This window comes from Cavia porcellus, unplaced genomic scaffold (genome assembly GCF_034190915.1).
Source record: "Cavia porcellus strain 051 isolate PalLab524CR breed Dunkin Hartley unplaced genomic scaffold, mCavPor4.1 scaffold_14, whole genome shotgun sequence".
Classification (NCBI taxonomy): domain Eukaryota; kingdom Metazoa; phylum Chordata; class Mammalia; order Rodentia; family Caviidae; genus Cavia; species Cavia porcellus.
In genome coordinates, this window is record NW_026947497.1 from 61,705,625 (window position 1) to 61,732,655 (window position 27,031).

At 52.1% G+C, this 27,031-nt stretch overlaps 3 protein-coding genes across 7 annotated transcripts in view; 1 reads left to right on the forward strand and 2 right to left on the reverse strand.

Annotated features, from left to right (window-relative positions):
- Ackr2 (atypical chemokine receptor 2) overlaps positions 1-9,345 on the forward strand; it is an 80,094-nt gene extending 70,749 nt beyond the window's left edge. For all 5 annotated transcript variants that reach the window (XM_063260983.1, XM_063260984.1, XM_063260982.1 and 2 more), the window contains one exon: positions 36-9,345. In XM_063260983.1, the coding sequence (XP_063117053.1) occupies positions 36-1,215 (1,180 nt within the window). In that variant the 3' untranslated portion in view covers positions 1,216-9,345. The remainder of the gene's footprint in view (positions 1-35) is intronic.
- Positions 5,369-7,571, reverse strand: LOC100734566 (7-alpha-hydroxycholest-4-en-3-one 12-alpha-hydroxylase-like). Its single transcript, XM_003477008.5, has one exon. It carries the CDS (start codon positions 7,569-7,571, stop codon positions 5,895-5,897), a length of 1,677 nt encoding a protein of 558 aa, XP_003477056.2. The 3' UTR covers positions 5,369-5,894.
- A 2,941-nt stretch (positions 9,346-12,286) lies between the features above and the next one.
- LOC100734845 (7-alpha-hydroxycholest-4-en-3-one 12-alpha-hydroxylase-like) lies at positions 12,287-18,107 on the reverse strand. The gene has a single exon (XM_005006826.4). It carries the CDS (start codon positions 15,206-15,208, stop codon positions 13,703-13,705), a length of 1,506 nt encoding a protein of 501 aa, XP_005006883.1. The 5' UTR covers positions 15,209-18,107; the 3' UTR covers positions 12,287-13,702.
- Positions 18,108-27,031: the final 8,924 nt, after the last annotated feature.

The window sequence follows — 27,031 nt, forward strand, 5'->3', positions numbered from 1 at the left end:
GGGCTCCCTGAACTCTTGCTCTCACCCCACTGCAGAGCCCCAGCCCTAGGCGTGTCCTCCGCGATGGTCACCACTGCATCCCCTTCCAACCTCACCACTGAGGACGCTGCTCCAGAGAACGGCAGCTTCTACTACGACTATGAATACCTGGACTCCGTGCTGTTCCTGGTGTGCACGAAGGAGGAGGTCCTGTCCTTTGCCCGCATCTTCCTGCCAGTCTTCTACAGTCTGATCTTCGTGCTGGGCCTGGGAGGAAACTCGCTGCTGCTCGTGGTCCTGCTGCGCTACGTGCCCCGCCGGAGGATGGCCGAGGTCTACCTGCTGAACCTGGCTGTCTCCAACCTCCTCTTTGTGGTAACCCTGCCCTTCTGGGGCATCTCTGTGGCCTGGCACTGGGTCTTTGGCAGTTTCCTGTGTAAAATGGTGAGCACCCTCTACACCATCAACTTCTACAGTGGCATTTTCTTCATCAGCTGCATGAGCCTGGACAAATACCTGGAGATCGTCCATGCCCAGCCCCTGCACAGGCTGAGGACCCGGGCCAAGAGCCTGCTCCTTGCCGCCCTGGTGTGGGCTGTGGCGCTGGCCATCTCTGTCCCTGACATGGTCTTCGTGCAGGTACACGAGCACCCCAAAGGCGTGTGGAGCTGTTACCCAGATTTCGGGGGCCATGGAACCTCCTGGAAGCTCTTCCTTCGCTTCCAGCAGAACCTGCTAGGCTTCCTCCTTCCCCTCTTGGCCATGATCTTCTTCTACTCCCGCATCGGCTGTGTGCTGGTCAGGCTGCAGCCCCGGGGCCTGGGCCGGGCACTGAGGATGGCGGTGGCACTAGTGGTGGCCTTCTTCACCTTCTGGTTCCCATACAACCTCACCTTGTTCCTGCACTCGCTCCTGGACCTGCAGATTTTTGGGGACTGCCAGGTCAGCCGGGACCTGGATTATGCCATGCAGGTGACCGAGAGCTTGGCCTTCCTGCACTGCTGCTTCACCCCCGTGCTCTATGCCTTCTGCAGCCGCCGCTTCCGCCAGTACCTGAAGGCTCTGCTGGCCACTGTGCTCAGATGGCGCCTGGGCCCTGGCCCCACCCAGGCCTCACTGTCTAGGGGATCTGAGAGCAGCAGGCTCACTGCCCAAGAGGATGTGACCGGCCTGAATGAACTGGCACAGGGGTCAGCTGTGGGCTCCCTGAAACAGGAGGTTGTGGGGAGCCACTAGGACTGGGCCAGGCCATCTTGCTTGGGCTTCTACCCGAGTGGCCCCACACCTACTGCCAGGGCCTGGGACCCAGTTCTCTGCCCTCTTTCACTCCTTCCCTGCAGGCACAGCACAGGCCACAGTAGTTTCCCAGCTCACATCACCTCTGTGGTTCTGATCCACTTGCATACTAGTCCCTGATGAGTGCCCAGCAGCCAGGGCAAACTCAGCACCCTTGGTTCTCACACCCTCTCCCCGCCAAGTGACAGCCCAGGTTCCCAGGTAATGCTTCAAGGGCTCCCAGGGCACCTGCCCCCAGACGTGCTGCATCTCCAAGCTCTCCACACTGCTGGGACATCCTGGCTGTGTCTGGGGACCCCAGGCTGATTCCCTATAGCTTCTGGTGGTGCTGCCATCCTGGACTGATGTCGCCAGGAAGAACGTGGTCATTGCCTTTCCTCTTGACCTTGGCTTAGACTCCCTTCCTGCACCAGATTCTAGTGTGTGCCCTGTTGACGCACACCTCGCCACCCTGTCCTTCCTCCCCCTGCTCTGCTTCTGCACCCCACTTGTCTCCTTGTGGCTCCTATGTGCCTTTCTGGTCTGTCGCTGTCCAAGCCCCTATGACAGGTGAGTTCCAGGGCTGAGGGCTGCACCCGGGAGGCTCTGGGATGGCCCCACTAGGCTGCTCTGCCCTCCGAGCCCATGGGTAGAGGCTGGGTAGAACCTGGAACTGAGACCACGGATGTTCAGATTAGTGTCCCCACACACCCAGATAAGGGGCTGGTCCCCAGGGAGGGTTAGCACAGTAGAGCCTGGTGGGAGTCCTTCTCATGGGGGTCAAGAGTCCTTCTCATGAGAGCAGGTCATAGGTGGGCAGTGAGGTGACAGCATTTTGCTTTCTGGCCCATGAAGCTAGTGGTTTGCTCTGTCATACACTGCTTATTCTGGGACTAGAATATCCACACCCCCCAAAGAACCCTGTAGCCCCACATAAACCTCTTCTGATTAGAGTGAGACCATGTGAGATCCTTTGCTTTTGGGTCACTGAGCTCGTTACACAGCAACCATAGCCTCCAACTGCCATGCTCCAGAGATTGGGCAGCAAGGGATCTGCATGCCCACAGAGCAGAGGTGCAAGCCCAAAGCAGTGGAGCATGTGATCTGGGCAGCTCCTCCAGCCCCTGAGCCTCAGAGGGCCGGGGGATGGTATAGCACAGGAGAGGCGGGGACAGAGGCCAGCCCCAGAATCGGGCACGGCCACACTTGGCCTGCCCTTGCACTGAGGGTGGCCCAAACCCATACACGCATTTCCCGTGTGGGGTCAGGCTGCCCTCTTGACCCAAGGTGCTGGCTATGTGCTTCCTCTCCGTGGCTGCCACATTGCCATGTTTCTGTCCCCTGCCGGAGGGCAGGACCTGGGCCAAAGTGACAAGATTCTCCCCAGCTTTTACAGCACATAATGCTTCATGGCACCACGTAGTGCCCTGTCCCATCCTGACTTGTCTTGCATGACGGAAGGAGAGCCAGGTGCCAGGAGAGGAGGGGGCCTGTAGGGGGCATCAAGGATGCAGAGGAAGTGGGCATGGGATACTAGAGACGCTGCCAAAAGCAAAATCAGCATCCTCTGCATCTCCTTTTGTGCTCAGGATGTGGTAGGTGTTCGCTGAGTTCATTTTTCTTTACTCTTGTAAAAAAACTCTTTGTTCATTTTTGAATACATGATGGAAAATGAAGATCAAGTGTCACGTCTGGCTGAGGGCCAGTCTTCTGTGGTAGAAAGAAGACAGCAAATATGTTAATAAATGGGCACAAATAGGAGCTGAGGCTCTGTCTTGGGTCTTCTGACTTGCAATGCAACCTGCAGCTGCTCTGGGGCAGATTCAGGTGAAGCCAGTGGTAGAGCAGGGAGGAGCAGGCGGTGAAGTTCAGGCCCCCAAAGCCAGATCACCACGGCTGAGGCTAAGCCCTGCAGACTCCTTCTAGCTCATTCTCGGGAGGCAGCACACACCCAGGGAAACAGATGGCCACGATCCGCTCCTCTGTGCTTTTCCAAATCTCAGTGCACCTCAATTCTTGAACCTTCACCATGTCAGCAGCTCCCCCACCACTTCCCTCCCCCAGCCCACCAGGACCCCACACAGACCGTGCTATGAACCTCATGAAGCCAGACTCTGTGCCTGGTGTTCTAGCCCATTACTGGGCTTTGACCATCTCCATGCCCATTATAATTAAAATGTGTCTCTGGTCTGTGTTTTCTTCTGTTGTCATAGCCATGAACAGGAAGTCTGTGGTCCTGGGGGAGCACCCCAATAAGAGTGTCTGTAGTCGCTTGTGTTTTCCCGAGCTCTGTTTGGTGCCCCCATGGCATGGATTCCTGAGCCTGGCGTCCCCCAGGGGACCTGAACCAGCACTGCTCTCTCTGCTGCCCCCAGAACTCAGGCTCCCCTACATGGGACAAACTCCTCACTCCCTCGTTCCTGGGCGTGGAGCTCTGGCTCTGAAAGTGCTATGTGATTTGGGACAGGAAAGACACGTTCTCCTTAGAGTTCCTGAAGTGTTGCCCAAAGGGACCTGTGTCTTCCTCATAGGCCAGGGGGATGATAGCACAACTTACAAAGTACTGGCATGCCCTGGCACCCAGAGGACCTCGTGCATGGGATGTTGGTGGGTGAAAGAAGAAATGCCAGGGTCACCAACAGGGTTGTCACCAGCTTGGGTGGACATTTGTGTGTGCATAAGTGTGTGCATGCGTGTGCATGTGGCTGCCCCTGTGAGCTCTGTGTGCACAGTCCTTGTCACGGTGCAGACTTCAGCACCCATGGTTGGAGAGCGGCACTGTCCCATATCCACCCTGACCCTGGCATGAGGGGAGGAGTCAGGACACAGAGTCAGTCAGCATATCAGGGCAGCCATGGTGCTGTCATTTAATGTACACAAGGAACCTGGGGTCAGAAGAATGAAAATGGTTTCACAACATGGTGGGTTCCAGGCCAGGACGCAGGGTAGGAGGAGGAGACAAGGTACAGAAAGACACGGGACAGGTGCTGGGTTCCAGAGAGGGCAGGGGAACCCAGGGAACAGGAGGCCTGGGAGCATGGATAGGAGCCATCCCAAAAGGCTTCCAGGAGCAGCAGGCCCTGGGGCAGGCAGCTGGGCTGTGCCCCTGCTCGAGGGGTGTTCCTCTCAAATTACATTGGTGAGGAAATCTGGGGAACATTGTGGCACAATTCCAACCTCAGGGGTGACAGTCATAGGAGGCAGAAAGCAAAAGGGTGGCAACCAGAGGGCTGTGGAAGGGGCCTCTGCAAGCTGTGATCTCTCAGGGCAGCAGGCCCAGTGCAGAGATTGCTAGAGGGGCTACAGTGCCAGCTGGCTGGCAGCAGGGGTGGACCACAGGGGACACATTTCAAAGTCATGGTGCTGGGTGTTGGGGTCACAATGTCAACTACCCAGAGGGCCTCGAGAGTAAGTGAGGATGTCTGTGATGTCTCCTGTGAGTGATGGCTTGAGGGTGACCCAGGCCAGAGAAGCAGGGAAACCAGGAAGAGGAGAGGCCCTTGGCACAGCCTGGCTGGGATCCTGAGCTGTGCATGGGCCCAGCTGAGTCTGCAGTGTGCTGATGGGGCATGTGGAGTTGGGAAACCCCGCTGAGCCTTATGTGGTGGTGTACACGAGGGAGGCTGGACAGCGACCTGCAGGGCATGGGACCAATGACAGAAAAGGTCAGCACATGCAGACCCTCAGCACCTAGGACATCAGAAGCAACCACCAGCTGGCAGAGGCTGTGAGCCCTTGTGATGGGCTGGGTGGAGCTGGACACTGGTTCAGGGGTGAAGCACATCCCTGTTTCCAAGGCAGGGCAAAAGAAAGGCAATGTCAAAATATTTTGTTAATATTCTTAGATGGGTCCCATGTCAAAATACAATAATTTAGAAATTCCCAGTTGTATTTAAATTTATTGTGAAAGTCAGTTTTGTGCTTTTTGGTTCTTTAAAACCATGTCTACTTGTAATCCTGGCACTCAGGAGTCTGAGGCTTGAAGATCATTGCATATTTAAGACCAGCCTGGGCTACAAAGTGAGCCCAGCACTAGCCTAAGCTGCATAGGAAGATCCTGTGTCAAACACAGTGACACGAACACACACACACTCACACCCACAGGACAAAGAAACAAAGAAAGAAAAAACATGTTTACTAAAAATTTAAAATTGGACCTTTGCTTTCACTATAGTATAATATTTTCTGGACCATGAAGTGCATAGAATGTGGGACAGAACAGGGTGGGAGGGTAGAGTCTGAGGTTCGCAGGGTGCAGCATCACTCATGGAGCTTGGGAAGCAAGGATTCCCGCTCCATGCACCTGGCCCAGACACTCCCTTTCCACTGCATGTTCTGCCCCAGGATGGCTCTATAGAGGTCCTGTGCGATGACCAGGACACCCAGAGAATGAGGCAGGCAGAAGAGAAGGAGGAGGGGCACCCAATGCGGGGGGCATGGGGCTGGGGATTTAGCTCAGCAGCATAAGTTCCTGCCTTGCAAGCAGGCAGTCGTGAGTTCGATCCCTGGTACCAATAAAAAGGAAAAAGACAAAAAAAAAATTAATCCAATGCGGGGGCAGTTGGCCAGGGTAATGGAAGTGCAGAGGGGTGAGCAGAGGTGGGAGACCCTGGGTCCCTGCTAGCCAGGATTGGCTGAGCTCAGTCCATGGGCTTCAGGTGGTAGCGGAAGCGCACCTCATAGCTTGGCTGTGAGATGCCAAAGCCCCAGCGACTTGGCTCTAGAGGGGGCACTGGGGTATTGGGGTCCACCAGCTCTAGGTCAAAGTACGTAACCATGAGCAGAACAAATAGCTTCATCTCACTGAGGGCAAAGAATCTCCCTGGGCACATGGACACGCCTGAGCCCCAAGGCATGAGGTAGTGGTGAATCTTCTTGCCCGCCTTAAAGAAGTCCACTTTCCGGCTGCCATCGGGGTTGAGGAACCGATCGTACTTGAAGGTGCAGGGGTCGGGGTGGATGTCAGGGTCCATGTGCACAGACAGGTAGGGGAAGAGGGCCACTCTGTCTCCTCGGCGCAGCAGGTACTCACACCCACTGGCCATCTTCAGGGTGCAGTCTTCCTGCACTGCCCTGATGAGGGTGGGCACAGCTACCAGCCTCAGAGTCTCTTCCATCACACTGTTCAGGACGGGGGTATGCTGCAGGGCACTGACCTGGAAGGCAAAGGTCTGCTTGGCTTCCAGCTTGGTCCCCTGCAGGACCTGGGCGGCCTCTTTCTTCACAGCTTGCATGGCTTCTGGGTGCTTCAGGAGGAACAGGAGGACCCAGAATGAGCTGGGCCCTGTGTTCCCCTGTGAGGCCCAGAGCATCGTGAAGTTGAACTTCCCCAGCATCTCCGGGCTGGTCCCCCACTCGGTCAGATAGCAGAGCATGTAGCTCAGCCAGTTGCTTATACCGTCCTTCTGCGAGTTGTGACTCACGGAGAGCGTCTTGTGAAAGACACGCTGCAGCTGGCGCACTTCTAGCCATTCCCGAGGCCCCAGCAGGGAGTAGACAAACCTGGGGAAAAGAACGTCAAACCTGCGGAAGTTCCTGAATAGCTCCTCTGCCTGGAGCAGGTCCTGCTCCTTATCCTTGGTGCAGCCAAACAAGCTCAGGTAACCAGCCTTGAATAGGACATTGTAGCAGAAATGAAAGAGCCCATCCTCTCGCCAGCAGCTGGCATTCTGTCTCGGGCCTCCGGGTCCCAGCAGCACTAGGGACAGGCTTTCTAGCATGACCTTGTTCATGTCCTCCAGGCCTTCCCCCATGAGGAATTTGGTGCTAGCAAAGGGCACAAGACGACGGTCATCCTTCACATGCTGATATCCAAAACCCTTTTGTACCAGCTCTTGGGCGAACTGCCTGAAGTCTAGGTTCTTGTTTGTATTCTTGATGATGGGACCAAAGGAGAGGGGGTCCATGACAAAAGTGAAGAAATGGCTCCCAAGCTGCACGGTGAACACATCCCCATGCTTGGTCCGCATTGCCTTCAGGAATTCAAGCATGTTCTTTCGGATAGCTATGGCATGGCCAACACCAGGTATGGGGCCCTTGTCCAGAGGGGGTTCCTGGGGCCTGCGTTGTCTCAAGAGTGTGGGCAGATACAGGTAGCCCAAGGTGGCCACCAGCACGGCTGCCAGCACCAGGCCCCACATCACCATGGCTGTGCTGCTGCAGATGTGAACAGATGCTTCTGTCTGGCAGCAGGAGATCTTCACCAGGCCTTTAATAGTGGGGCATAGAGAATTCGGCCCCCCTGAACTTTGTTCTGTCAATGCCAGTTGTGATAAGTGAGCCTTCCCCTGACTTAGTACGTGGCCAAGTGTGGTCATGGGAGGTAGCTCACAGGAATCTGTGGGCACAGCCCCGCCAGTGATATACAGATGACTCCGCCTTTTGAGCCTCTGCCTTGGCACTGTCTCTGACTGCCTAACTTGAGCCCATTCCCCCACTTTGACAGACTTACCCTGTGTCTGTTTATTCCAATGTTCCCTCGTTTCTTACCTCACCCAGGAGAGGGCGCTGTGGGATCACACAGTTCCATCTCTGTGTCTTCCTGTTCTCTGAAAGGCTGGAGCTCCAGGTCTTCCCTGGCCTCCAGATCATGTGACCTACCCTCCCTGTGCCCTATTCCTTCACCTGTGATACGGAGAGGGCAGTGCCCCACAGATGCACTTCTGGTGGTGGAAACACAACCCTTGGGAAGTACTTACTTAGCTGTGCTCCACCTCTGTTCCTCCCAGGATCCACAGCAGCCCTGTGCCATCCCCAGCCTCACCCAAGTCCATTTTTGCTTTTGGTCTCCAGTGTGCTAGGGCCGGACCTTGCTGCAGTCCAGTCTGCTTCTGGTGCTGTGCAGTCAGACAGGAGAGCCAGTGCACAGTTGCTATGGACAGGCCAACCCAGAGCGCAGGAGTCTGGATGCTGGCTTTATGAAGAGGCTCAGCTGGATAGGCGCTGAGTTCACTGAGGATGTGGTGTGAATGAACCCCTTCCAGGGCCTCTGACCTTCTGGACTGAAGACTCTGCAAGTGGAGGCCCAAGGACTCTGCCTGACTCCTCCACCACAAGGCCGGAGCCTGGGTGTTGTAGAAGCCATAGGTATCAGGGAGCAGAAGGAGTCACCAAGGGGCCAGGAGCTCTGTGCTCAGGGTGAGTCAGCATGCAGGCAGAAAGCTGCAACGTGTGCACCACACTCATCATGGCTGCTGTGTGGGGTGCAGACCCAACTGAGGCAGCCCCGACACCCCTAAATCTTCTTAGCTTTGTCCCATGCAGACAGAGGAGATGGAGACCCCATTCCATAGCCATCCTGTTGAGTACTTCTTGCTTTTTTAAAATTTATTTTTATTTTTTATTTTAAATAGAATCAAACAAACAGAACAAAACAAATCAGAAAAAAAACAATGCAATCAAGGCAGGATTTCAAAACTTGGCAGTAGGAAATCAGCAGTGGTCATCACAAGATCTCTTGTTTCTGTTATAACCTAGTTCTAACCATTGCGCCTCATTTCTGTTCTGTATGCACCGCTCGGCCCCCTCCCTCCCTTCCTATCTTTCTAGGTTAAGTTTCTATTTTCTGAGAAAGCTGTAAAAGCCTTAGGTTTCAGTTTCCTGCAACCCCCTCCCCTACCCCTCATCCAGCTATCTGTAATAAAATGTGCTGTTCTTTAAGAAATGCCCTCCTCTGTAAAAATTGTAAAATCTTGCCTAATTGATATGTTAACCATTGTTGCCCTCTATAAATAACAGATGTGGTGCTAAAATAAGCTAACAGGGGTTGTTAATTACTGTTAGACTTCTCTATTCTCTGCTGAGAGAAAGAAGATGTTTGCCCAATCTAAACTTGCTTGTATGCAGGAAGACTTGCTTGTTAGCCCAACCCTTATCTGAACTTTGCTCTTCCCAATGTAATCGCCATGTTCCTGTTCTATAGTGTGCCATACCCCATCCCTCTCCTTGCATTGTGTGACCAGCAGCTGTTTGTGGTTTTACAAGATAAAAGCCCTGACTTTTAGCTGTCAGGCATGCAGTCTCCAAATTGGCTCCTGGGGATTGCGTCGCCAGGCCTGGCCTAAAATAAAGCCTTTGCTCCCCAAATTTTAATTTCTTGCTTCCTTGGGTTTTATTCCAGGGTCCGAGCTATCACAGTTTCCTTTGAAATAGTTGTCCATATCTTCACACACCATGAATTCCAATAAAACAAAATAGCTTCAAACTGATCAAAAGTAAAGAATGATAGCAGCACTGGCCTTCAAAACCAGACAATAGGAAAGACGACAATGATTACTTCTCTTGTTCTCTTCAAAATAGCTGTCCATAGCTTCAGGTGCATTGAAATTGAATAATACAAAACAGAATAAAATCAAAACAAAGAATAAAAACATAACTTCACTTTGCATCAAGATGATAGGCAATGAGCAATGGCTACCGTAATGTCTCATTTTCTTCAAAGCAGCTGCTCATAGCCTCACATGCAACAAAATTCGTTCTTGTGAACTCTGTAGGACAAGGTCTAGGCATCTGTGAGCCAGTACAAGCACATCTATCCTTTCTATGTCAGAGGAAAACAAAACAAAATAAAACTAAACAAAAGAAAACCAATTATGAGAAAAACAAGAAACCAAAGAGACAAATAATCTTTAAAGAGCCCAAAACAATGGCAATATAGGCTCTCGAGACAAAGTGGTAGGAACATACAAAGAATTAAAATTTGTATGTTCTAAGGTTGTTATGTGGCATAGTTATCTTCAAAAGAGTTACTCAGATTCCCAGGTGTAAACATGCAGTGGATCTAATCCCATGAATGTTAACTATTTCGTTTCAAGAACTAACAGAATCAGTAGCATAATCATCTTGGTTAACTTAAGTGTGCATATACAAATTTGTATCTCTTTTCTTTTCCCTTCCTTCTGTTCTCCTTTGCCCCGAGTTATTTTTTGATCTTTGCAGTTTTTTACCCTTTCACAATGTTTATTGAACATTTGGTATCTTATTTACTCTTTCATTTTCTTACCCCAGGAGACAATATGGTATTCACACATATGAGTTTGATTAATTTGACATCTGAGTATGGCCTGAAGTCACGTGTATTTATTTATAAAAATCTCAGTGCAATCTTTCTTCATAGCTGAGTAGTACTCCAGGCAGCTCCCATAGCCCCTGAACCTCAGAGGGCCAGGGGCTGGCACAGCACAGGAGAGGTGGGGACAGAGGCCAGCCCCAGAATCGGGCACGGTCACACTCGGCCTGCCCTTGCACTGAGAGTGGCCCAAACCCATACATGCCTTTCCCTCGTGGGGTCGGGCTGCCCTCTTAACCCACAGTGCTGGCTCTGTGCTTCTTCTCCGTGGCTGCCACATTGCCATCCTCCTGTCCCCTGCTAGAGAGCAGGACCTGGGCCAAAGTGACAAGATTCTCCCCAGGTTTCTACAGCATGCAATGCTTCATGGCACCATGTAGCGCCTTGTCCCATCCTGACTTGTCTTGCATGACAGAAGGACAGCCAGATGCAGGGGAGGAGGGATGAAGGGTGCTGGAGGGGGATCAAAGATGCAGGGGAGGTGGGCACGGGAGACTAGGGACCCTGCCAAAAGCAAAATCAGTGACCTTTGCACCTCCTTTAGTGCTCATGGTGTGGTAGGTGTTTGCTGAGGTCTTTTTTCTTTCCTCTTTTTAAAAAATCTCTTTTTGTTCATTTTTGAAAACATGACGGAAAATGAAGATCAAGGAGTGTCACATCTGGCTGAGGGCCAGCCTCGTGTGGTGGAAAGAAGACAGCAAATATGTTAATAAATGGGCACAAATATGAGCTGAGGCTCTGTCCTGGGCCTCCTGACAGGAGACCTGCAGGTGCTCTGGGGCAGATCCAGGTGAAGCCAGTGGTAGAGCAGGGAGGGGCAGGTGGTGAAGTTCAGGCCCCCAAAGCCAGATCACCACGGCTGAGGCTGAGCCCTGCAGACTCCTTCTAGCTCACTCTCGGCAGGCAGCACACACCCAGGGAAACAGATGGCCACGATCCCTCCTCTGTGCTATTCCAAAATCGCGGTGAGCCTGGATTCTTGAACCTTCACGGTGTCAGCAGCTCCCCCACCACTTCCCTCCCCCAGCCCATCAGGACCCCACCCAGCCCATGCTGTGCCCCTCTCAGAGCCCAGAGACACCGTGCCTGGCCGTCCTTCTTTGACTATCCTGGTGCCCTTGTAACTAAAATGTGGCTCTGTCTGTGTTTTCTTCTGTTGTCATAGCCCTGAGCAGGAGGTCTGTGATCCTAGGACCCTGATATTATCTCTCTTCCTTGTGTTTTCCTATGCTGAGTAGTTTTATAACTGTCACTGAATAGTTGTATGACTTGTTCTTTGTCCTTTGCATGTTTCTTTTTAAAATTTCCCTCTCTATAAATATATTTACTTGTTTTTGAATCAATGCCTAGTAAGTAGAGGATTCATTTGTGTCGTTTCTGTCCTCTCTTGTCTTTTCTCCCATCTTTTTTCCCAGTGTCCCATGGCATGGATGTCCGGAGCCTGGCGTCCTCCAGTGGCGTCCTCCATCTCTGCTCTCTGTGCTGTCTCCAAAACCCAGGCTCCCCATTTGGGATGGCCTCCTCACTCCCTTGTTCCCTGGCATGTTGCTCTGGCTCTGAAGGGTGCGATGTGTTGTGGGGCAGGGAACACGCCTTCTGCTTAGAGCTCCAGAAGTGCTTCCCCAAAGTGAGCTGTGCCTTGCTCACAGGTCAGAGGTCAGAGGGCATATGGCACAACCTGAGCAGTCCTGGCATGGCCTGGCACCAGAGGGACTCATGCCCAAAATGTTGGTGGGTGGGGCAAGAAATGCTAAGATCCCCAACTGGGTTGTCACCAGCTTGGGTGAACGTGTGTGTGTGTGTGTGTGTGTGTGTGTGTGTGTGCCTAAGTGTGAATGTGGCTGCCCCTGTGAGCTCTGTGTGCACAGTCCCTGCCACGGCACAGATTTTAGCACCCACAGATGGTCACACCAACCCTGGCATGAGGGGGGAAGGAGTTAGGACACAGAGCCAATCACACACCAGGACGGCCATGGTGCTGTCATTTAATGTACACAAGGGATGTGGGATCAGGAGAACAAAAATGGTATCACAACATGGTGGGTTCCAGGCCAGGGCAGGAGGAGAAGACATGGTACAGAGAGACACCGGACAGGTACTGGGTTCCAGAGAGGGGATGGGAACCCAGGGAGAATGAGGCTGTGGGCACCGGATGGGAGCCATCCCAGAAGGCTTCCAGGAGCAGCAGCCCCTGGGGCAGGCAGCCGGACTGTGCCCCCACTCGAGGGGTGTTCTCCCCAAGTCACACTGGTGGGGAAATCTGGGGACCACTGCGGCACAATTCCAACCTCAGGGGTGGCAGTCATAGGAGGCAGAAAGCAAAAGGGTGGCAACCAGAGGACTGGGGAAGGGGCCTCTGCAGGCTGTGCTATCTCAGGCCAGGAGGCCCCAGTGCAGAGAGAGCTGCAGGGCCTGCAGGGCCAGTTGGCTGGCAGCAGGGGTGGCCTGAGGGGCCTCAGGCAGATGGCAGACAAAGTCAGCACATGCAGACCCTCAACACCTGAGACATCACAGGCAGTCCCCAGCCAACAGACAGTATGAGTGCTTGTGATGTAGCTGGGGGTGGGGGCACTGGTGCAGGAATAAAGCACAGCCCGGTTTCCAAGGTGGGGCAAAAGAACAGCAAAGTTAATATTCTTACAAGGTCATGTGTCAAAATTCAGTAATTTGGAAGCACCCAGTTCTATTTAAATGTATGGTGAAAATGATGTTTATGCTTTTGGGGTTTTTTTGCGGAGGTATCCGGGATTGAACTCACCACAGAGTGCTTGCCAGGTAGGTGCTTATGCTGCTGAGCTAGATCCCTGGCCTTTTGTGGCTTTTTAAAGCCAAGTCTAATTGTAATAATACCCTTGAGAGGCCAAAGCATGAGGATCGTTGCAAATTCAAGAACAGCATGGGCCACAAAGTGAGCTTAAGGACAGCCTGAACTGCCTAACAAGGTTCTGTCTCAAAAAGACAAAAAACAAAAACAAAAACAAAAAACCCAAAGCATGTCTACTAAGAAATTTAAAATTGTTCCTGTGACTTGAGTATAGTATAATACTTTTAGGAACCTGAGGCCATAGAATGTGGGTTAGAATAGGGTGAGAGGATAGAGCCTGAGGTTCGCAGGGTGCAGCATCACTCATGGGGCTTGGGAAGCAGGGATTCTTGCTCCATGGACCAGACCCTGACACTCCCTTTCCACTGCACATTCTGCCCCAGGATGGCTCTGCAGAATCCCTGTGCAATGGACCAGGAGACCCAGAGAATGAGGCAGCCAGGACAAAGGGAGGGGCGCGCCCAACTTGGGGGAGGATTGGCCAGGGGAGGAGGGAGTGCAGAGGGCTGAGCAGAGGTGGGAGACGGCGGGTCCCTGCTAGCCAGGATTGGCCAAGCTCAGTCCATGGGCTTTAGGTGGTAGCGGAAGCGTACCTCATAGCTTGGCTGTGAGATGCCAAAGCCCCAGCGCCTTGGCTCTAGAGGGGGCACTGGGGTATTGGGGTCCACCAGCTCTAGGTCAAAGTACGTAACCATGAGCAGAACAAATAGCTTCATCTCACTGAGGGCAAAGAACCTCCCTGGGCACATGGACATGCCCGAGCCCCAAGGCATGAGGTAGTGGTGGATCTTCTTGCCCGCCTTAAAGAAGTCCACTTTCCGGCTGCCATCGGGGTTGAGGAACCGATCGTACTTGAAGGTGCAGGGGTCGGGGTGGATGTCAGGGTCCATGTGCACAGACAGGTAGGGGAAGAGGGCCACTCTGTCTCCTCGGCGCAGCAGGTACTCACACCCACTGGCCATCTTCAGGGTGCAGTCTTCCTGCACTGCCCTGATGAGGGTGGGCACAGCTACCAGCCTCAGAGTCTCTTCCATCACACTGTTCAGGATGGGGGTATGCTGCAGGGCACTGACCTGGAAGGCAAAGGGCTGCTTGGCTTCCAGCTTGGTCCCCTGCAGGACCTGGGTGGCCTCTTTCTTCACAGCTTGCATGGCTTCTGGGTGCTTCAGGAGGAAAAGGAGGACCCAGAATGAGCTGGGCCCTGTGTTCCCCTGTGAGGCCCAGAGCATCGTGAAGTTGAACTTCCCCAGCATCTCCGGGCTGGTCCCCCACTCGGTCAGATAGCAGAGCATGTAGCTCAGCCAGTTGCTTATACCGTCCTTCTGCGAGTTGTGACTCACGGAGAGCGTCTTGTGAAAGACACGCTGCAGCTGGCGCACTTCTAGCCATTCCCGAGGCCCCAGCAGGGAGTAGACAAACCTGGGGAAAAGAATGTCAAACCTGCGGAAGTTCCTGAATAGCTCCTCTGCCTGGAGCAGGTCCTGCTCCTTATCCTTGGTGCAGCCAAACAAGCTCAGGTAACCAGCCTTGAATAGGACATTGTAGCAGAAATGAAAGAGCCCATCCTCTCGCCAGCAGCTGGCATCCTGTTCTGGGCCTCTGGGCCCCAGCAGCATCAGGCACAGGTTGTCCAGCATGACCTTGTTCATGTCCTCCAGGCCATCCCCCATGAGGTACTTGGTGCTGGCAGAGTGTGCCAACTGGTGGCAGCTCTTCAATGGCTGATATCCAAACACCTTTCTCACCAGCTCTTTTGCGTGCTCCATGAAGTCAAGGTTCTTGTTTGTATTCTTGATGATGGGACCAAAGGAGAGGGGGTCCATGACAAAAGTGAAGAAATGGCTTCCAAGCTGCACGGTGAACACATCCCCATGCTTGGCTCGCATTGCCTTCAGGAATTCAAGCATGTTCTTTCGGATAGCTATGGCATGGCCAACACCAGGTATGAGGCCCTTGTCCAGAGCGGGTTCCTGGGGCCTGCGTTGTCTCAAAAGCCCTGGCAGACACAGGTAGCCCAAGGTGGCCACCAGCACGGCTGCCAGCACCAGGCCCCACATCACCATGGCTGTGCTGCTGCAGATGTGAACAGATGCTTCCTGTCTGGCAGCAGGAGATCTTCACCAGGCCTTTAATAGTGGGGCACAGAAAGGTCGGCCCCCCTGGACTTTGTTCTGTCAATGCCAGTTGTGACAAATGAGCCTTCTGCTAACTTAGTATGAGGCCAAGTGTACTAACGGGAAGTGACTTGCAGGAATCTGTGGGCACAGCCCCCTGAGCGGCACACATCTCAGTCTGCCTTTTCAGACTCTTCCCTTGCACTGTCTCTTGACACCAAACACTTGCCCATGTCCCCTACTTTGACAGACTTACCCTGTTTCTGTTTATTCCAACGTTCTCTCATCTCCTACCTCACCTACTATAGTATGTTTTGTGTGCACACAGTTCCACATCCCTGCCTAACTTCCCTAAACGGGTGACATAGCTCCTGTTCTTCATTGGTCTCCAGGTCATGTGACCCACCCTCCCTGTGCCCCATTCCTTCACCTGTGAAATGGAGAGGACAATGCCCCATAGATGCAATTCCAGAGGTGGAAACAACACATGGGAAGAACTTACTTGGCTGTGCTCCACGGGGGCGGTCACCTCAGCTCCTCCCAGGGCCCATGGCAGCCCTGTGCCAACCCCAGTCCTCTTCCAAGTTCATTTTCACTTTTGTTCTCCCATGTGCTGAGTAGTGGAGCTTGGTCTGTTACTGTGCAGTCAGACAGGAGAGCTGGTACACAGCTACTATGGACAGGCCAACGCAGGATTGTGGATGCTGGCCCTAGGAAGTGGTGCAGCTCGACAGGCACTGACTCCCCTGAGGGTGCGGTGTGAATGAACCCCCTCCAGGGGTTCTGGACTGACCTTCTGGACTGAGGACTCTGCAAGTGGAAGCACAAGGACTCTGCCTGACTCCTCCACCACAAGGTTGGGGGGTACAGCGGCCATAGGCAATAGTGACCAGAAACAGTCACCAAGGGGCCAGGAGAGCTGTGCTCAGGGTGAGTCAGCGTGCAGGCACAATGCTGCAACGTGTGCACCAAACTTTAGCTTTGTAGCCCCCCCATCATGGTTACTGTGTGGGTTCAGGCCCAGCTGAGGCAGCCCTGACACCCCTAAGTCTTCATAGCTTTGTCCCATGCAGACAGAGGTGGCAGAGACCCTGGCCTTGGGCCTCTATTGAGGTCTTTCTGTGCATAGCACAGGAAGCCCTTTTTCACTGCAAGCACAACAGTTCAGTACTGTCAGCTTTCCCTGGCTCTGGGATTCAGTCATAAACTGTCCAAATCCACCAAAGCAGTTTTTTCCCTAGTTATTAATGGTGGAGTGTCCTTTTATGTTTATTGGTATTGGGGATTGGACTTGGGGTCTTTGCAGAGCTATTTCTCCAGTGCGTTTCTTAATTTGTATTTTGAGGTCCATCCTTCAGCTTCAGGTGTGGGCCAGCACTCCAGGTTTATCTGTTTGTTTATTTTTGCTATGCAGTTCAGGCCGGTTTTCGCCCTTACTTTGTAGCCCAGGATGGTCTTGGACTTGTAAAGATCCTCTTGCCTCGCCCTCCGGATTGCTGGGATTACAGACAGGAGCTGCCAACCTAGGCTACATTCATTCTTCACCTTTCTTCATTCTTTCCCTCCTCATCCCCACTGCAGCATCCTCCAGCAGGGCCTTCCAGTTCACTGGGCTCCTACTGGCAGGTACTTCGTCCTATCCCAGAGAGAGGCGGCTACCTCTGGGGACCAAGGAAGGACAAGGGTGGATCCAAGGACCCAACTAGGGCTGAGCTTCCTGCGGCGCGGGCGGGAAGGGCAGGCTGCTCCTCGCTCCTTGGCAATTCAAGGACGTGTGACGCGGCTGCCAAGGCAGAGAACAGAGTTCCGCACTGTCTTCTGTGCGCGTTCCCTCATCCTGGTTTCTGCTCGGTGAGAGCCAAAGGCCAAGCTACTGGGGCGGCCAGAACCCACCAGAGACACCCAGGGCTATAGAGGGCGCGGCCTAGAGCGGCGGAGCCCTGGCACCGGAAGAGCGGCTGCGGTGCACTTCCGGCCTGCCGTGAAGGACGCTGGGAGGGCTTCCCAGGGGCGCAATGGAAGTGTCCTCACGGTCTGTGGTGGCTGGTCGCGCCTACTTGGCTTCCCCGTGAGCTGTGCGAGCCGATCCGTGGAGCCATCCTGAGGGAGTAGGCGGAGGGTTGTCCTTTCCCTCCTGCCGGCGTCCTTTGCGGTCGGTTCTCACGGCCCGGGCGGGGGCGGCCTCCTGCCGTGGCGCGGGGCCCTGTGCTCCTTGTGGTCCTGCATGTTCCACAGGCTGGGGTTGCTGCGCGTTATCTAGGCCGCGTCTCAGTGCGCTTTCTTCCTGACTTTGCTTTTAGTATCTGAGCAGAAATTCTGAGCACCTGGTGGGGAATGAGGCAAGCCCCCTTCCCCCCACCCAATCCCGGTTGTGCGCGGGCCTTGGTGCTCTCTGCTGGTGTGCAGTCTGGATGCAGCTCCCCCAGCCCAGTCTTTTCTGGCTCTTTCAGAGTTTGAAACGCTGTCACCCCAGCGGACACCACCTCCTCCCTACTGCAGCCCTTCAGTAAGTGGTGCCAGTGAACTGTCGGTGCAGGGGAGAGATTACTTCAGCCTTAGATAAGTTAATTGTCATCTCACTATGAGCCAGGGTCATTGATGGCTTCTCTTCCTTTCCACCTCCTCCAGATGGTTCTTTTTTCCAGGAGGGCTGCATGACATCTGGTTGTCAGCATAGCTGCAGGTTCACCGCGCTCACTGCTGGCCTGCTTCCTTCCCTTCACTTGTATGTAGCAGTGACATTGAAGCCACCATGGGACATAAAAGGCAAATATGTGTTTTGCTGTCAACTCTGTCCCTCAGTCCTGCCCTGATCGGGGCCATTAAATTTCATCTCGCTGGTTTTTCTTTTTCTTCCTTTTTTTTTTTTTTTTTTTTTTTTTTTTTTTTTTTTGATACTGGTGATTGAACCCAGGAGCTAAGTCCTCAGCCCCTCATTTCCCTGTTTGGATGTGTCACTACATAAGGCTGAACGTGAGTCCTTGCCTGTGGTGGAACAATCCTGCAGAGGCGATGTGCTGTGCATTTGCAGGGAGCCTGAGAGATGGACTCCTAGTGGGACGGGCGCAGTGATACAGTGCAAACTGAACAGATCGGCATTGAGCTCCTGTCCTGTGTTCTAGGCTGCTCATCTGCATTGCCGCCAAGGATAGCACTTTTCTTCCTTTTGTAAAAGAAGTTTGATCATTTTGCTTGTGAATAGGCAGGTGCCATGACAAAGGGCTTGAGACTAGGTGGGCAGCAGCATTGGAAAGAAGCAGTAGTGAAACCATCTTTGCCTGGGGAGTTCCTCACTCAACCCCCGCCACATTTAGGGCTGAGGAACTTAAAACATGCACAATACAGTTTTTCTTTTAAACTTTGTTTCTTTTAAACTTTGCACTGAGTAAGCGATTTAGAGAGCCTGAGTCCCAGTTGGTCATTTTAAATGACCTTTGGTCACATCAGGGTGCTGATGTGACGTGGCCATTTCAGTACGTGGCCATTACATAATGGAGCAAGTTCCAAGGCTCTGCTTGTCTCCAAGAAGTTCTGGACCTGAGGCCCAACCTGCTGCGGACCTCTCAACAGAGGACAGTTTCTCATCTTCTGATAAATACTTGCCTGACTTCCTCCTTTTTTCCTGGAATTCCATCCTTTGACTTGTAAGGCAATTGCTCAGGTTTACAAAGTTAGCCATTTCATTTTGGGAATTTAAGTGTGATCTGAGCGTTGTGGTAAATGCTTTTCATGTATTATAGCATTGTAATACTGTTACTCCTGTGTCTCAGCATCTCTAAGGGCATCATTGCCCCCAGAGATTCCCAGAATCATGGGAGTCAGAATTTTGTCATGGTCATGCCTAAGATTTATTCCCTCTGTGTAGTAAAAATACACATGGGATAATAGGGAAAAGACTCAGAAAAGTGGGAAGGAATCCACGGCCTGGCTTCCAAATGCATTTTTCCTCCATGATGGATCATCCAGAGCTCACAGAGCAGTATGTTTACCATGCTTAGGTCCAAGGAAGTGATTGAAGGGTCAGTGTAAAACTTTATTGGGCGACTGGTCATGATTGGTGACCTTAATCACTTTCTCATTGCTGGGACAAAATACCTGACACCCACAAGTCAAACGGGAAAAGGGTTTTTTTTAACCTCATTTTGGAGAGGTTTCAGTTCATAGCTGACTGGCTCCAAGGCATGGCAGGAGGAAAGCCACAGTGCTCAAGGCAAGGGGTATCTTGTCTATCTAGCCAGCCCTCCATCTATCCCCAGGCTATGCCTACAGTGCTCCAGTTCTTCTCAACCTTGTAGCATTATAGTCAGCTATAAACCCAGCAGTGCAATGAGGCCATACTGGGGACTCAGCAGTGCTTTGCGCTCTTTCCATGTTGGGCGCTTGAGTGGGTGTATTCCTCCTGCATCACTATGGCCACTTCATTCATGAGCCCACTGCGTAATGACGGGTGGCTGAAGAAAAAGGTTGGCAGCTGTCTGTAGAATGGGTCATCCCATCCACTGGATTGTTAAAGTCCTCTTCTGCTGAGGTCACCTTTTTGTGAGCATTTACATGGGGCACAAGTATCTGTATCTTTGTCCATATGGAGAGGTCTGTCCACATTCCCCTTCCTCAGATATCCTTGTCACCAGTTTTCCGGTGATCCCTTCAGGTTTTGGACTTCTGCAGGACCATTGGCTGCAGCCCAGGAACCAATATATAGTCGCAGGTCTGGCGATTTCTCCTTGCAGGCCAGATGTGGTCTGCTGGAGCTTACGGCCCCAGTGGCAGAGCAGCCTGGACCTTCTGCACAGTGTTCTACTCAATGCCAGCAGCTTTCAGCACTCGGTAAATGCGTTGGAGTAAAATACCTATTGGAGGAATTGTTGCTTTCATAATGCAGGCCTGCTAGGTGTTGTGCCTCTCTTGGCCTTAGGGAAAGCCAGAGGGTTTCCAACTTTCACATTAGAAATGAAATCCCTGGTTGCCAACACCACTGGACTCCTAGAAATTTGACTGAGGTGGAGGGACCTTGAATTTTCGTTGTATTGATTTCCTGTGCTTATTTTCACAAATGCTTTGCTAGCAAGTCCAAAGTGATTCCTACCTCCTCCTCACATGGTCCGTCAGTATAGTATCTTCAGTGTAATGGGCCAGTGTGATCCCCTATAGGACAGAAAAATGATCAGTATCCCTGTGAGCTAAGTTAAGGTGTCTTCCTGGCCTTGTGAGCTGAAAGTTTCTTGCACATGTTTTGGATGGATATGGAAAAGAAGACATTTGCCAGATCAAGAACTGTATCAGTACCCAGAGATGTGTTAATCTGCTTAAGCAGAGGAGCCACTTCTGTATAGCAGCTGTAGTGGGCATCACCACTTTGGTTTAGTGTGCAATTATCATCATTCTGCAAGCCCTATCCTTGTTCATAGGCCATAGAGCAGAATTAAATGGGGAGGTGGTAAGAAATATCACCCCTGCATCCTTCAAGTCCTTGACAGTGGTGCTAATCCCTGGGCTGCCTGTAGGAGAGGATATTATTTGTGATGTACGATTTTACCAGGTCAGGATGATGCTGATGGCTTTCCTTTGGTCTTTTCAGCCATAGCAGCCTTCACACTACAGGTTAGGGGACAATATGAGGATTCTGTGGAGCGCTGAGTGTATCTATGTCAGGTACGCCCTCTAGATGAGGGAAAATAACTACAGGAAGGGTTCAGGGAGCTACAGGACCCACTGTAAACCACCCTTGATCACCTGCCCTCTATGAGCCCTTACTCTTAGTGGGGGGCTACAGCGATGTTTTGGATCTTGTGAAATTAGCATTAGTTCCAAGCTAGTGTCCAGCAGTCCCCGAGTTGTCTGGTCATTTTTCTTCTCCCAGAGTACAGTGTCCTTGCTTTAGAGATGGGACATTGACCATGTAAGGTATTGGTGAGCACCAGTGGGATTCCTCAAGAGGACCTGGGCATCCCTTCATTCACAGTGGCCTGGGCCTATAGTCTGGCTCAAACCCGAAAACTGGCTGAGGAGACATGATTGCCAGTCACTGTAATTTGAGGTAGGTTTCTGTCCATTTGCCCTTAATTTCAGTCTCCTGAAATGTCTCTGCACGTTAGGAAACTGCAGACGGAGTTTGAGCCACAGCATAATAAAATGGTATGGATCCAACTGCCAGCAGAGTCCTTGGCACAGAGCCTCCTGAGCCTGGTCTTTACTGATGGGTACCTTGACCTTCTGGTCATCTGAGCTATGACAGGAATCTCCTGTTATGCTCATCTTAGCATTCTAGGGCTGCTTTTCCTTCTGGCGTCTCCAGAGCTGTCCAAATTCCTCTCACGAGCCATTTTCAAAGTCTTGTGAACCATTTGGTCGGGTACAGTCATGGCAATGACTTGACTTGTTTGGTATCAAAACCCTTGCTTGCTACTTTCTGCTTGCTGCGACAAAATACCCAAGACCCACAGTTCAAGGAGGAAAGGCTTGTTTGGCTTAAAGTTTGTGGTTGGCTGTCTCCAAGGCAGGGCACCATGGCAGAGGGTCATGGGGGACACACTGGAAGCCACAGTATTGAAGACCGGTGGGGTGTATATGTCCAGGCCCTGCCCACAGTGATCCACTTCCAACTAGCACCATGCCCATGATCCAGTACTGCAGACCCATGTGCCTGTATCACACACCCAATGACACATGGCCTTAATGTGACAATTGCCCTCCACTGGAACCTCCCCATTACATAACCTGCCTGGTGGAACAGCAGTAGGTCTTATTCTGTTCCTTTCTCTGAATAACTGGTTTGTCCTCACCATCCAGGCCTCCGTTAAAATTTTACATCGCCAACTGGGTAGGATGGAGCACTTGTGTAATCTCAGCACTCAGGAGGCTGAGACAGCATTGGCTCAAATTCAAGGCAGCCAGGGCTACATAGTAAGCTCAGGTCCAGCCTGAACTGCATAGAGAGAGCCTGTTCAAAAAAATGTTCTTAGAAAGGCCCTGTTGTACATAAAGAATCCTCTCCCGTAAATTACTTTGTAGCATTTGCCCCTATTTTAATTTTTCTGATGTGCAGTGATCTCATGTCTTTGTTCTGTGTGAAGCCTGTGCTGACAAGTTGGCACTCAGGAGAAAAACTCATTTGTAGGATTTGCCAATTGTGCTATTGTACATGGATCGCCCCTGTTTGATTTCTTGCTACCCACACCAGGTCGGGGGATGGTTATCTTGATTGTGAGCCTGATTGGCATGAGAGGTGGGGAGAGAGAAGCAGAGCACAGCTGTGGGTGTGTTTGGGTGGCTCATGGGGATACAATGTAGGGAACTATATCCAACCCCTGGCTCCTTCCTATCAGCGTCTTCTCCCGTACTCTGCTCCCTGGGTGTCATGAGTTGAGCGACTTTCCTCCTCATGCCCCTCTGCTGTGTTGTCTCTGCATTGGAGTCAGGTGACTATGGACTGAATCCTCCAAAACCAGGAGCCAAAGTAAGCATTTGCTTCTTTAGGTGGCAAATGTGAGGTGTGTTGTCCCTGCCATGGTGGGCTGCCCGGTACGGTCACTAAAGGAGGCGCGGGAAGAGATGTGCATAACCTCCCTTCCTGAGTGTGTGCTGGTGCCACAGGAAGCTTCTGAGAAGCAAGGCTGTTGTCACTGTCCCCCAAAGTCCTGGCACAGTGTCTGGAACAACAGTAAGTGATATATACACATTTCTTCACTGGCAGAGTGATTGTCCACCTGCATCTGTGCTCACCACTGCAGGTGTCCGTCTCCTGAGAGGAATTCTCCCTAGACACAGATGCATAAAGTGATAGAGCCACACACTGAATAAAGTGAGAAGCTTGTACATGAACTAGTGCTAAGCAGAGCAGAGGAACCTGCAATGCGAGATACAGCGGCTGCAGACACAAGACAGTGAACAGCTGTGAGTCCAAATTGGTGCATAACGGATCACAGGCTCACTGTATGCCAGGCAGTACCATGGGCCCTAGCATGGGGGAGGCCAGGGCTGACTTGAGGTAGCAGCCTCCAGAGTGTGTGTGATCTGCCAAGAAGATGAAAGAAGGGCTTGTTTGTCAGGCTGACACTGCAGCTTTTGCTGGCTGCTGGCCTGCAGCAGTCCCCCAGGGGACAGTGGCAGGACGATGCCATGAGACACAGGCAGTAGGCTCACATCCAGTCTTTCCATGGGGGTCAGTGTCCTGTGGCCTTCAGAGTTCTGGCAAAGGCAGCCTGAAAGCCGAGCACACTGTCCAAGGCAGCAGGGTCCAGCCAGCTCTGTTAGAAGGTGCTCCTTCTTCCACGGGTGCATGGGTGCGTGTGTGTGTGTGTGTGTGTGTGTGTGTGTGTGTGTGTGTGTGTGTGTGTATGGTGCAGCGGCACTGCTGTCAGGAGAGAGCACAAGGGATCGGACTTCTGACTCACCCAGCAGTGCAAGGACAGCTACGTGGTGCATGGGGCTGTCTGTACTTTGGATTCCCCTCTGGGGATAGGGGCCAGGTGTGAGCTCTGCCCCGCCCACATGCTTCTTCCTATGCATACAATGCAGAAGACGCTCACTCAGTAGATTTATAACTTGTTCTTTTCTCTTTTGCATTTTTCTGTTAAAAATTTCTCTCTCTGCAAATATATTTACTTATTTTTTAATAAACGCCTAGTAAATAGAGGATTGATCAGTGTTGTTTCTGTCCTCTTTTCCCATGCCCTAGCCTGTGTCCCCATGGCATGGATGTCCTGGCTCTGGCATCTGCCTGTGGGGCCAAGCCAGCTCTGCTCTCTCTGTGTCCCCCAGGCTCCCCCTCAGGGAAGGGACTCCTTACTGCCTTGTTCCTGGACTGTGGGAAGAGACTCTTCCCACTGGAGAGACAGCAAGACTGTGGCATTCACAGCCCCTGCAGGGGACTCTTGTGCAGGGCTGCCCAGGGAGCAGTGTGGGCAGGGGGCTGCCTCCCAATTCCAGCGGTGCCCTGGGAGTGTCCAGGATCTGGCCCGCCATGGAAAGCCCGTTGCCAGCAGAGTCCCAAGCCCCTGGCTCCTGCCTGTGTCTCCAAGGCTGAGCTGCTGGGTCCACCGTGGCCAGGTTGCAAAGCCCCGCTCCACACTTTCCCTGCCTCAGGCAGCATAGTCGCTAGCGAGGCTGTGGTGCTGGGCTAAGGCCACAGAGTGAGCACTGGACTTTGCCTTACAGCTCCATCTGGACACGCTGCCATGACACTGGACACCAGCTAGTGCCTAGGGTCCCCGCCCCCAGGCTGGGGCACAAGGACAGAGCCTCCAGGTCAGCCCAGCACTGGGCAGAAATGTGCTCAGTGTAGGAGGGGCTTGGCTCGCCTCCTGCTGTAGGGAGGCCTGCTGTGCAGGTCCCTGTGGCTGTGACTCAGGAGCCCACAGCTTAGAATCAGCCTAGGAGGCTAAGGGACTTCTTCAACCCACGGGTGTTGCCCCCCCCCCCCCACCGTTAGCACAGTGTGGAGCAAGGCGCCACCTAGCGGGGAACAGGGCCAGAAAGGGAGCACACACTCTGTCCTGGGACTCAGTATTGGGCCGGTGGAACCTAAAACTGTCTCCAGCCCACTGCGCAGGGGGCCCCGGGACCTGCTGCCCAGGTCACCCATTGTTGGAGACCACTACGAAGCGGCTCTGTGCAGGATTTCAATTTTACTAATTGGCTTTCTATGTTTATCTGTGAGTGTCCTAGGCCTAGGCCCCTTGCCTGTCGATGGGAGCTGATTCATAGTAAGTGAACCTCTATGAGGTCCTGGCTGAGGCCTGTAGTGGCCTGTGAAGCCAGAGATATCTCAAAGGGCAAGATAAGGCCGCAGCTGTGGACATTCTGGCTGCAACCCCAATTAACAAGGTAGAGACTGTAGCTGCAAAGGTTACTCCTACAGTCTCACTTCTACCATGTCTTCATGATAAGACGGTGCTACTAAATTGACTTGATTCATTACTTGGAGATGTAATGAATGGAGATGGAGACTCCCAAGGTCCTGCTCATTGCCTGTACTTTCCTCAGTTTCTCCACCCCTTGTCCTTGGTCCTAATATAGTGGACTGACCCAGAGAATCATTTGTCTTTACCCTTGAAGCCTCGAGCTTAAATGAAGGGTTTTGACCCTCCTGGAGTCCTAATAACCAAACGATGTCTTTTTTATTTAATGTCTGCCATACACTCGTTTGGGAGATCGGGGATCTAGGACAGGACCCGATAACCTGTGTCACCCGTGACGCTTTGTCTTCATGCCCTGTGGTGGCTGCAGCGGGATCAGGCTGCCATGGGAAGGCATGGCAGTGTGGGCTTTCTTCCTGCCCCTGTGCCATGCTGGCCTTGGTGGGCTGCGAGAGCCATACTGTGGTGGTAGAGGTCAGGAGACTTCTTGTCCCATTCGTCTCCCAGACCCTGGCAACCCAGCATGGGGGCAAATGAGGGAGGTCGGCACTGAGTTGCTGCATAGGAGTCCGAGGCCAGTCCCTCCACAGGGAAGCCCAGAACCTGGCAGATTCCCATGGTGCCTGACCACAGGGACCTCCCTGGTCATAGGTGGAGGCTTGTGGGGATGGAGTATTCTTTCCAGGTTCCTCCTTAGTTCACTCTAGACCAAGACCATTGTCTAATGCTAAAGAGAATATAACCAGCCTATCTGGCACTTCTGGAAAGACGATGCAAAGAAAACTAAAGTGAACACGTGATCCTTCCCTGCGCAGCTGAGGCTGTGTACCAGCTGCACCAGGAACCTTTAGGGAACTGTGACTTCACCCAGAAGGCAACACAGGGTGCCAGAAACTCACCATACAGCAGCTTGGAAAAGTGTGGCCTCAGTTGGAGGGCTCAAATAGTAGCTGTTTTAAGGAGAGCAGTGACTTGGGGACAACGAGGACACAACTCAGTGCCCTTTTAGAGGAACTTCACAGGGAGCCTGGCCAGCCTGTTTCCTATGTGAGTGGGGTTGCTGAGGTTTCCCATTGAGCCAGCATCTTCAGTGCTGAGATCTGAATTAAAACCCCAAAATACTTGAGCTGAAATTTACACTAAGTGAAATTAAAAGGCATCAAAATTAGAACAGCAAGCAGAAGAAGGAATTCATGAGCTGAAAGACAGGCTTCCTAAACATACACATTGGGAAAAGAGAAAGAAAAAAAACGAAGACTGGTAAAAGCTTACCAGAGCTTACCAGGACTAAAAGCCAAATATCAAGGGTACTGGGGACCCAAGAGGGCCCTGAGAATACCAAAAGGGGCAGAAGCTTCTTCACAGACATAATAATAGAATCCTCTGACATCTACAGTAGAATAAAAGTATCCAGGTACAGGAAGGGCAAAAGTCAGTACAATCTGCTCCGAGACATTCTGTAAGCAATCTCTCAAGGCCAAAGGCGGAGAGAGGGTTCTCAAAGCACAACAGAAAAGAAGCAACACATGCGTGCTGCGTTTACCCAACAGCAGGCTTCAGAGAAACTTGGAAGGCCAGGGTGGAGCAAAGGGATGTTTTCACCATGCTAAAGAAAGAATACAGCATTCTGCAGAGCTATTTTTAAGAAATGTAGGGATGCATATAAACAAAAGCTGAGAGAGTTTATCACCACTAGAGCTGCACTATAAGAAATGCTGAGCGCCATCCTTTGAATCAAAAGAGGTGCTAATTGGTAAGACAAAGCCAGAAGGCATAAAACTAAGTAAGAGTAACTATACAGACAAACTCAGAATACTTGAATGTGGTAAACGTGATAGATAAGCCATTCAGATTTTAATTTGAAGGCTGAAACAACAAAAAGTGATATGTAAAGGGTAGGCTAAATAAAAAGTAA

Excerpts from the sequence above, each read along its gene's own strand:
- LOC100734566 (XM_003477008.5), bottom strand. The coding sequence starts at position 7,571 with ATGACCACACTTGGCCACGTACTAAGTCAGGGGAAGGCTCACTTATCA.
- LOC100734845 (XM_005006826.4), bottom strand. The coding sequence starts at position 15,208 with ATGGTGATGTGGGGCCTGGTGCTGGCAGCCGTGCTGGTGGCCACCTTG.